The 11,240-nt window shown below is 30.0% G+C and overlaps 1 protein-coding gene across 1 annotated transcript; it reads left to right on the top strand.

Moving 5' to 3' along the window:
* Window positions 1-6,529: 6,529 nt before the first annotated feature.
* Window positions 6,530-10,978, top strand: LOC136085209 (uncharacterized). Its single transcript, XM_065806497.1, has 3 exons — window positions 6,530-6,682; window positions 10,034-10,535; window positions 10,611-10,978. Exons 1-3 carry the CDS (start codon window positions 6,530-6,532, stop codon window positions 10,976-10,978), a joined length of 1,023 nt encoding a protein of 340 aa, XP_065662569.1.
* The last annotated feature ends 262 nt before the right edge of the window (window positions 10,979-11,240 follow it).

Here is an 11,240-nt window from a genome sequence, read left to right as displayed (position 1 = left end):
TAGCGATATGTAACTATTATTTATAAAAAAAAAAGATATTAAACATTATTAGATATCAAATTATATTGATTGTATCACTTAAAAGAAATGGTTAACTGGTTTTGTGGCGCAGCTTTATGTTTTAACAACTTTAGAAACAAAACTACTAACGGAACCAAAACTACTAACGGAACGTATAAAGGTTTACAGGCTTCCCAAAGATGTTTCTATTTAGAAAGAATATATCCGAGTTTTAAATACAAGGGGAATGAATTTCAGAAATGAGCATATTTGTTGTGAACATTTTTCATCTGGAATAAGAGAGTTATGCACTGATATTCCAGACATAGCTGCACCACCAAGCCAAAATGCTCTGGCCAAAATAACTAAATCAAGAAAAACGACTGAAGCTGATAAAAAAAAATTTGAAAGGGTTAAAACGTAAGCTTAGTATGATGATATCCTTGTCTAAACCTTGTTCTATTCGTAAAAAACCAACAAACCGACCTTCTTATGTTACAAAATCTCCTTTATCATTACTTAAACCAACAAAACAACAGTTATTTTCTAAATTAAAAAAAGAAGCAAATGCTAACAAAATTCTTCTAGAAAAAATAAACAATGCAAACAATTATATAAAACAGCTTAAAAAAGGAAAAAAAATAAACAAAGTAAAGAACGATATGTTACATAAATATATTTAATTTTATCTGTAAGAAATTAAATTTCAAAAAAAGAACTAGACAAATTTGAAAAAGGAATATTTAAATATTCCAAACTTAAAGACAAACCAAAGCAGTTTAAATATTTATGTGGTTTAACTGTCCTGCAATTTTAACTCCTTTATAATTGTGTAGCACCATACTGCCACTTAATTGAATATCCGGATTGCAAAGGTACAGGAACCAGATTCCTTGAAAAGAAAACCGAATTGTTTACAGTTTTAACATTGTGCAGACATGCACTTCATCTTGGTGTTATTGGATTTATGGCTGGCGTTTCTAAAAGCACCATGCATCGTGTTTTCACTGGATGGGTTGTATTTCTAGACACAATGTTTTGAGAGATAAATTTAAAAGTCGAAAGTATTTATATTTCCTTGATGATGCCTTCTGTTTTTAAAAAAACTGGCCATGGTGAAACCGATATTGTTGTGGATGTTACAGAATTTAAGTTTCAACAACCAACTAATTATGACTTTAACACTTTAATGTTTTCAAGTTATAAAAACTGTACAACAGGGAAAGCTTTAATTGGAATCTCTCCACATGGATCAGGATTGCTTTTTGGAAACATATACTCTGGTTCGATCACAGATAATGAATTAACAGAACAATCTAATATTTTAGAACTAGTTGAGAAAGAACACGAAGTTATGGCAGATAGAGGGTTTTCAATTCAAGATTTATGAGCTTCAAAAGGAATATATCTGAATCGACCATTTCAAAAATCAAGCCATCAGTTCCCACAAGCTGATTTAGCTGGTAATTTTCATATAGCTTCTACCCATATTCGTGTAAAGAGATTCATAGGATGCGTACCTGATTGGTCAATTCTTAATGCGGTGTGGCCGGTACAAAGAATGGACTTACTTTCTTCAACATGTAAAATGTTATGTCATGTTGTAAACCTTACAATGCGCCCCATCGGGCCAATAGCAGAATCTTGTAATTAATAATATTTTGTGAATATATACAACCATATAAAAACATATTTTATTGTTTTATCATAATTTTAAACATTTATATCAATTTTAATAGAAAAGTTGATGTTTTTACAAGTTCTTTAATATATGATCTAAGTGGTTTTAGTTCTTTATAATCAGGAATTTTCCCCACAACATTATTTCCAAGAGTAGTGAGCAAAGAATGTTCATGATGTTGCCAATTTTTCATTGGATTTGAATGCAAAATGCTATCTGATATTTCCTTGATAACTAACATCAGTAAATTATTTAGTTGAATAATAAAAAAATTTGAGTTTGAAGTTTTAGGATGATAAGATTATAAAATGCAGTATTTAGATTTTGTACATAGTAGTGCAAGCTGAGTCTGCACGTAATACTGAGGTTGGTTTTTTAAATGGGTCAATGGACTGTCACTGTTTTTTGCTCGTGTTTTAATTTCCAAAATAATTTGATGTGACACAAGGCTATATGGACTTGCCCCATAATTTAAATCATCTGGGTGATAGAAAAATCCACACATTTCAGGAGAACATTTTGACATCTTTGCAAAGTGTTGAAGTGCAATAAATTCATATTTATGACCACGCTCAAAAATTTTTGTGTTTTGTGTGTTATAAATATCATTTTAATTTAATCCTTCCTTAAATATCTTCCAATAATTTGTAAATTTTTCCTGTCCATATATTCCTAGCAATGCTGGTAATCGACTCCCCGTTATTTTCCCTTTTCTTGTGTCCATCCATTCCTGGGTATTTTGTTTGACATTAATATGAGTTGTGTATTGTCCTTGTGATGGTATCAGATTTGTCAAATCAATGCGAATAACAGGATTCTCATTTAAAAGTTGTTTATTAATTTTTTCTAAAACAATAACTTGATCAGGCGAAACTATGATTACCTCGATGTTTACTTTATTTTGATTTAGTTATCTTGACATTTTTGTGGGTTTACTGCTTGTTTATTTAAAGTACGACTTTTTGCATTTATAGAACTTAACTTATGGAATTGGAGTTTATAACTTTCAGGGTCATATCTAAATCTTAAGTGCCCCATTAGTGAAGATTCATATCCAAGATCTATTGAACAAAGAGTATCATATACGTGTCTTTCATAATTGGGTTCCTTTTTCAGCCCTTCCTTAATTTTTTGCTTCATTTTTAAAACATCTCTTTTAAAAGATGAACTTTCTGGATCTGCTGGAGTAATTTTTAAGTTTTCAATTGTGCTTTTGTTTCTTGCTGATTTTACTGTAATATGAGATAGTGGGACCATTGGCATAGAACCTTTTTTTGATCTTTTATGCCATTTCTGTATCACTTGTGTGGACGTTAATTCTAAAATTGTTGTCTTTGTATCCTCATAATGCTTTTAGTAAAGAAGGATAGCTAAAACATGACAACAAAGCCCACTAAGACCAACGGGGCATTCACAATAACCTTTACGAGGTGTCCCTCCTACAAAAAGTAAATAAGCAGGGCCTGCAACATGGCTATAAGATTTTCTTATGAAAGCTCTTACATATACTATATTGTTATCTGAATGTATTTTAACTGATATAATTTTTCTGCTAGTTAACATTTTTATTGAGTATGTATTCTTTAAAAAGTTCAGAGTTTACACAAGGGTAGAGGTTTTCACTTCCAGTCCAATTTTGAAACATGTGTGGTATCTCGTCTACATGTAAGCTTGTTTTGAATAAGTAGTTTTTTTTTGCTTTTAGATAAAGTTTCTTGACTAGTTTTGGATATGATAAGAACTTCAAAATTCTGCCTTGCAACTCTATAACAGAGCCTGTGACACCCAGTCCGTGGTTAACAAGCCATTCAACACAAATCTTTCTTAATGCAGTTGAAATGTTAACTAAATTAATGTTTAATTCCATTTATAACAGTATTAGTAAATTAGTTTATATTTATATTAGCTATATTTTGCTTCACTTTAAAACTGCTATAAATGTAAACAAACGCAATAAATTTTTTTGTCCCTACAGCTCTATTGTTAGTACCCAGACCTTCCCGTATAAAACTTTCTAATTCCAATATCTGAGTTGTTTTATGAACTTTTATTTGCGCCATATCTTATGTAAGTTGTTGATTGTCATCTAAATTTATCTAAAACCACTTAAATAGTTGTCTTAAAAAATAGTTTTGTTTATTCAATTGAATTGAAACTGAAAAAAGCCTTTTATTGACGACAATAAAAAACTGGGTTGCGTGGTTTAAAAACAATTTTAGTGTAAATTTCAACTTTAAGTCAGAGTACTTTTTTTAAATATCAGATCTATATTTTTATAAGGTTCTTAAATGGAATAACATTTTCTTTCATAATCAACAAGAAAAACCAAAATAAATAAATTAATTAAAAAAAAAGGGGGGGGGGGGGTAGGGAATCGCCGAAAAGTTTAACACCTGCTCAAATAAAATACCAAATATTTTTCATGTTATACATGCCACAAAAAAAGGAAAAACGTATGCACAACATGCTAATAGATTTTATGATCATATAAACCACTTATACATTTAGATTAAAACCAAAAATCTGCTTTGAAGTTTTGAAACCAATATTTTGCTGAAATATCAAGTATGAGAGAAAACAAATACACAACACAGACTCAAAACAAATTATAAAGCACTAACAGCAAAAGGCATTGAAATTAAAGAACTTGAGGAAAAACTTGCCTAAATATGTTTAAAAAGCAACTTGCTTTACAGAAATGGACGCCCGACGCATAAGTTTTTTTTGTTGTTGTTGTTGTTATTTAGGTGCCCCAAGAAGACCTAACGGTCTTGTCACAGAGCACTGCGGAAGTACATTTAACCAGAAAGTTCACGCCTCCTTCCTTACCGTGACGCGAAAATATGTCCAAAGCTTGTTTCGAGCCTGGATCTCCTGCTTATAAAGCAAGCGCTTTAACCACTGCGGGACGGGCGCAGAGTCATAAAGGGTCACTTGGCCAACCCTGGATTTTCAAAATTTTGGCTATGCCATTTTGTTAGTTGTTATAACAAATTGCCAAATGGGATAAAAACACATTATTTTTTTAAATAGAACAGGGTTTTGCTCACTAGTGTTTGATCATTTCCTTTTGTTACAATATAGCGATCCTATATTTTAGAAAAGAACAAAACTTTTGCCGTTTTTGTGCAAATTGTTACATAATGGTTAGCCAATCAGAAATAGTTAATGTAAAGCATAAAAACATTTCTATTTTTGGTGAGAACTTTGAGTAAACTTGCAATCAATTAAAAAATTTGGCAACAAATAAAAGTGGTAAAACGCAACAAAATAACTGTGTTTTTGCACCTCACCAACTTGTATTGGTTATCTCTCTTAAACTTTTTTTTTCTTTTTCTTTTTTGTGTTTGAGTACATTTTTTTCGTTGTTAATGAATGCTTAAATTGCATATAAATATGTCAAATTTAATGATTGGAACAAGAAAATAAGATACATCTTGAGATGATAAGGCACATTTTGCCTTATCGCTAAAGCCCTATTTAAAAAGTTCTTTGTAACCGTAACATACAAACATATATAAAAATAACAATTAGAAGTGAAATAAAAAGTAAATAAGAGAATAAAGAAATACAAAATAACAAATAAATAATAAGTGTTAAATTGCTTGCAAGTGCTAAAATGGTTAAGAAATATATAAAAAAAGTATTTTTAAATTATGAAAAAATATTTTTAACATCACTAGAAGATGAAAATTTATTTTAAGTTGTATTTTAAAACAATGAATTTTGGAAGATAATTTTAAACTATATTTTGAAACAAAAAACATCTGAAAACTTAGTTAAGTACTTAAGGGTAATTTAACTAAAATAAGATTTAACTAAAAGATTTAACTATTTTTGCAGACAATCCCTTTTTTGTTCAAACAATAACAAGAAAACTTCGTGTAAAATATACAATTGGGTGTTCCAAATAAAATAAAAAATTTAATACGACATTGCGCACTATGGCAATCTTCCTTATTTGGTTCCAGTAGACCACCATAAAGGAAGTTTGTCGCAGAATTTACTGGATTAATCGGAGTCATGCAACTGCAATCAAAACATAGTCATTCAAAATTAAATGTTCCTACACCAAGTTGAACAGGCAAGCTTAAATGCAGTGGGGGTATCTGTTATGCTGATAGCAGAAACGAAAGATTGAACGTGTGCATCATAAGAGAGCTGGTTAACAATTGGAATAAGGCAGGCTTTGATAAAAATTTTATTATCAGTGAACGGTTGATTAATTAAGCGACCAAAAAAGTCTCTTAAAATTCATAAAAATTAAGTATTCTGTGGAACATGTAATTATTTGTGAAATAAATTTATATATAAGTTTATATATTTTAAAATATTTACATTTTTTAAATATAGTAACTTTTTGATTAAGGACTACAACCATTGCTCTGTATACAGAGTAGACAACACCGGAGGGAAGAAGAGTGGGTGGGGGTATGTGCCTCACTTTTTTTTCATCTCACTCATCCTCACTTTTTTTTCTAAAGGACTTTTTTTTTAAAAAAAAAATTCTAGATATAGAGGTCTTCTTTTAAAAATTGACGATTGTGCCCCTCCACTTTGAAACCCGTGTCGTCGGCCCAGGTATACCTAGTATATTAACATTTTAAAGATGAGATTTATAGAAATGAACAAAGAAGCCATGAGTCAACACAATCAAGACAAGGAAGACATTTTCAAGTTTGCTAGCCAGGATCTTAGAAGGAGTAAAGAACCTGTAAAGGAGGATTCAATTTTTTTGAAGAGATGTTTGAAAGGGAACATGGTCAAGTTGTCCTACAAAAATGACAAAACATTTGCTAAAATAGTTGTTGAAGGTAAAGAAAGGATCAAAAAAACCTGCAGAGGAAGATGGTCGAAGAAGAGAATCTGGAGGAAAGACTGAGAGCAAACGTTGAGCAAAAAAAAGAAAGCCAATTAAGGGGAAAAGCAGTAGAAGAAAATGCTTTAAGAAGTTTTGAGCAGGAATTCTCCGGTGAATGTAGTAGTACAGGTTATGATTCAGTCTTTGAGACTCCTACTGCATAGAAAAAAAGTTTTATAATTCAACCAAGATTTCAACTCAATTTGTCTATATACTTTGTAAACATAATAACATGGTATTGTTCTTTAAGATATATTCCTTACAACCAAAAACAAACTGAAGGCAAAGTATCTTTTTTTGAATAGAAAAAGCAAAAAAATCATTAAAAAGCAAAAAATTCATTAATAAAAGCGTCATTAAAAAAACTTCAAAAACTAAACAGTTAAAAAAGTATAGTCGTACTTTTATGTTTGTTAAAACATAAAATAATGAATTAAACAGTGTGCCCAACCTTGATTTAAACTATTTACAGTAGTGACATTAATTTATTCCATCCATTTACAACACGATTTGTAAAAAATTGATGACGTTGTTTATTGCTTTTTGCTAACTCTCTTACTAATTTGAATTTCTCCGCGTTTGTTGTTATTTTTATTTTTTAAGAACTTTCATTGCACCAATTTATAATACTGAAGCCATTTATGATTTTAAAACACTGAATTCACACACTAAAACTCTGTCACCTCTACTAAATCTCTGTCATCTCAAACTCTACAACCTTCTAACAATCAAGTACCAAAAATTCTTAATATCTCTTTGTATTCAGTTTTCTGAGTGATGGAATCAGACGAGTTGCTCTATTTTGTACTTTTTCAGGCTTAATCATATCTTTTTTATTGTGAGGGTTCTAACAAAGGCTGTGTATGATTTTTTGAGCAGTTTAATATTCAAATTAGTTAACGTATTGTTTATCATTCCAATCATTCTATTTGCTTTGGTTGATGCATACATTACTTGACTATGATGCTTTATACTGCAAGATAAAATAATACCAAGATCAATTTCTTGATTTGTGCTGCATAAAATTCTTATTTCATTACTTTTCGATGGAATTTTTTTGTAGATGTGATTGTTATTTGATTTTAAAGTGATTAGAACTTACGATTATGATTAGAACAAGACTTTACGTTTTATAGGATTAAAGTAAAGAAGCCATGTTCGCTATTTTGTTTATGTCATCATGTAATATATTTTATTCGTCATTGTTATTTACTTCTGCAAATAATTTAGCATTATCAGCATCCAATTTGTTTACATTTGTTTATAGTTCTGGCAATTCACTAATATATATTATAAATAGAAGCACGTAATCTTGCGGTACTCCACTCCTAACTTCTTTCCAATGAGATGAAAAAGCTCTCATTAGCACTTTATGTCGACGGTTTTTTAGAAATGCTTTAATCCACTTCAGATCAATAATTCCATAACCGCAAAGTTATCTGTGCGGAACAACATCAATCGCTCTAACAAAACCCATGAAATACATCAACCGCAATCAACAACATCAGTGACTTCTTTTTCATATCATGATTAGGTAATAGAATCCATACTTTCAATCAAATTAGTTAAACATGCTTTGTTGTTCACAAACCAATGTTGACCGAATTTAAGTGATTTTTTACTAAGTGTTTGACCAAACTTGCTTTGACAATTTTTCCATAACTTTACATTTAATGACGTCAAGGAAATTGGACGATACCTGTTTGTGTCTAGCTTATTACCTTTTTTTGAATAATGGTGTTATGTATGCAGACTTCCATTGATCTGGAAAAGTACCTGACTGCATTGAAAGCGTGGATATATAGCTTAAAGGTCCCGCTAATGCATATGCACAGTTGTTGCTTTTTACCGAAGGACTCACGCCGACTGAGCCAACAGATTTATTCGGGTTTAAATTCACTATCAAATTGTAAACTGATTTGATATCAAGTAACGGTGTTGTGCAATTGTTTTGTACGGTTTTCGAATTTTGGTAGCTCAGCGATAATATTTTTTGCGAATAAATTTTTTAAATGATTATTCAACGTATTAGCTATATCCTCCAGATCTGTGATCTGTGATCCGTTTACTTCTTATCAAGAATTTATACTCGTCTTGACAGTATTCATCAGCTTAATAATGCAAAAGTTTTGAATTACATTTAGCGTCTGACGCTAATTTTGATTCTTACTCATAAACAGATTTTTTATCTTTTATCATCTAATATACTCTGTTTGAATTCTTGCAACAGTTTTGCATTGTTAAAACCACATGCTCTACATTTAAACTAAAGTTTGAATTCGACTTAATTTTTACTTTGTATTTTAATTTTTTAAGTGTTGGTGACATTCACTTGCATGATTTACGATCTGTTTTAACATATTTGATCTTGACAGTATAATAATAAAATAATATTATGAAATAATAATAGTATAGTACATGGTTATGTATAATAATAGCATAGTATATGGTTATGCATAATAATAGTATAGTACATGGTTATGCATAATAATAGTATAGTACATGGTTATGCATAATAATAGTATAGTACATGGTTATGCATAATAAAAGTATAGTACATGGTTATGCATAATAAGAGTATAGTACATGGTTATGTCTAATAATAGCATAGTATATGGTTATGTATAATAATAGCATAGTATATGGTTATGTATAATAATAGCATAGTATATGGTTATGCATAATAATAGTATAGTACATGGTTATGTCTAATAATAGCATAGTATATGGTTATGTATAATAATAGCATAGTATATGGTTATGTATAATAATAGCATAGTATATGGTTATGTATAATAATAGCATAGTATATGGTTAGGTATAATAATAGCATAGTATATGGTTATGTATAATAATAGCATAGTATATGGTTATGTATAATAACAGCATAGTATATGGTTATGTATAATAATAGCATAGTACATGGTTATGTATAATAATAGCATAGTATATGGTTATGTCTAATAATAGCATAGTATATGGTTATGTATAATAATAGCATAGTATATGGTTATGTATAATAATAGCATAGTATATGGTTATGTATAATAATAGCATAGTATATGGTTAGGTATAATAATAGCATAGTATATGGTTATGTATAATAATAGCATAGTATATGGTTATGTATAATAATAGCATAGTATATGGTTATGTATAATAATAGCATAATATATGGTTATGTATAATAATAGCATAGTACATGGTCTAAACATGAATAAGTTGTATAATATTCACCTTGTTTATATAACGGGTGATGCGGAAGTTATCGGACAAATCTTAATTTCATTACTTGAGCATAATAATTAGTTTTTGTGGTTTTATGCGTAGGCATAAACGTTCTATAAAATATAAACTTTATTATTTGAAACACAATTATTTAAAATGAGGTTAAATGCAGCTGAACGAGAATCTTTTCGAAAGCGACTAAAAATGTTTTTTGTAAATAAACCTAATATAAAAAAAAAAAAATCGTAAATCATTTTGAAAAGGAAGGATTTGCTCGAAGTACAATATATGATAACCTAATAGAACTTAAAACTGTTCAATCGTTTTCTGATAGAAAGCACCCTGGTCGTCCAACATCCTGGACTAGAGAAAAGAAAGCCGAATTAACGAGACTTGTCAACAATCGAAAAGGGGTCAGTCAGAGAAAAATAGGTATTAAATTCGGTGTAAATCAATCGACAATTGGTCGTCAGTTAAAAAAAATGAATATTAAATATAGAAAATGGGAAAAGACTCCAAAATACGCTATAGAACAACAAATAAAGGCAAAGAAAAAAAGCAGGAGACTAGTTAACCAACTCTATAACACAAAATCGCTTCTATTCATCGATGACGAAAAATACTTTTGCTTTGCAGGGGACAACATGCTTGGAAATTCTGGATACTACACAAACAACAAAAAGACATGCCCAAAAAGTGTTCGTTTTATAAGAAAAGAGAAATTTCCAAAAAAATTATTAATGTGGATAGCCATATCTGACCGTGGTATGTCCGAGCCATTGTTTTGCACTTCCAAGACTGTTGCGATCAATTCATCAATCTATATTAATGAATGTTAAGAAAAACGACTTCTTCCATATATTCACAAGTATCATGGAGACTTAAACTATTTATTTTGGCCAGATTTAGCAAGTTCTCATTATTCTAAAGATTCGCTAAATTGGATGGACCAATATGTCTATTACGTTGATAAAGAATCCAATCCCTCAAATGTGCCTCAAGCACGACCAATTGAAAATTTTTGGGGACATTTGGCACAGAAGGTTTACGAGGAAGATTGGCAAGCTTCAACAGAGCAAATTTTTATTGATCGCATTAAACTAAAACTACAAGAAATTGATTTAAACTTTTTACAGTCGCATATGAAAAGCGTCAGAGCAAAATTGAGATCAATTGCAGATGGTGGTGTTTTTTCACATAAAAAATAATATATTTTTATTAAAATAAATGCTTTATTTAAATAAAATATAATAGTATCTTGTTTTTTTTTTTATAAATAAGTTATTGACGTTTTTATTTTGTCCGATAACTTCCGCATCACCCGTTATTATTATCACCTGGCGCGTACTGGCTCCATTTTCCCTACCGGGAAACTGGATATAATTAGGGCCCACTTACTATATATTATATACTTACTAATAGCAATGGGTTTCATGAATACCTATAATAATAGCCAGGTTATCTACCCAT

This window comes from Hydra vulgaris, chromosome 09 (genome assembly GCF_038396675.1).
Source record: "Hydra vulgaris chromosome 09, alternate assembly HydraT2T_AEP".
Taxonomy (NCBI): domain Eukaryota; kingdom Metazoa; phylum Cnidaria; class Hydrozoa; order Anthoathecata; family Hydridae; genus Hydra; species Hydra vulgaris.
Note: the sequence above shows the minus strand (reverse complement) of the source record. Positions and strands in the feature narration are given on the sequence as shown.

Bases quoted from the DNA above. Each gene is read 5' to 3' on its own strand.
- LOC136085209 (XM_065806497.1), top strand. From the start codon at position 6,530: ATGGTCGAAGAAGAGAATCTGGAGGAAAGACTGAGAGCAAACGTTGAG. The intron at 6,683-10,033 runs GTCTTTGAGACT...CATTTTGAAAAG, and splicing joins GTAGTACAGGTTATGATTCA to GAAGGATTTGCTCGAAGTAC. The intron at 10,536-10,610 runs GTATGTCCGAGC...ATGAATGTTAAG, and splicing joins GATAGCCATATCTGACCGTG to AAAAACGACTTCTTCCATAT.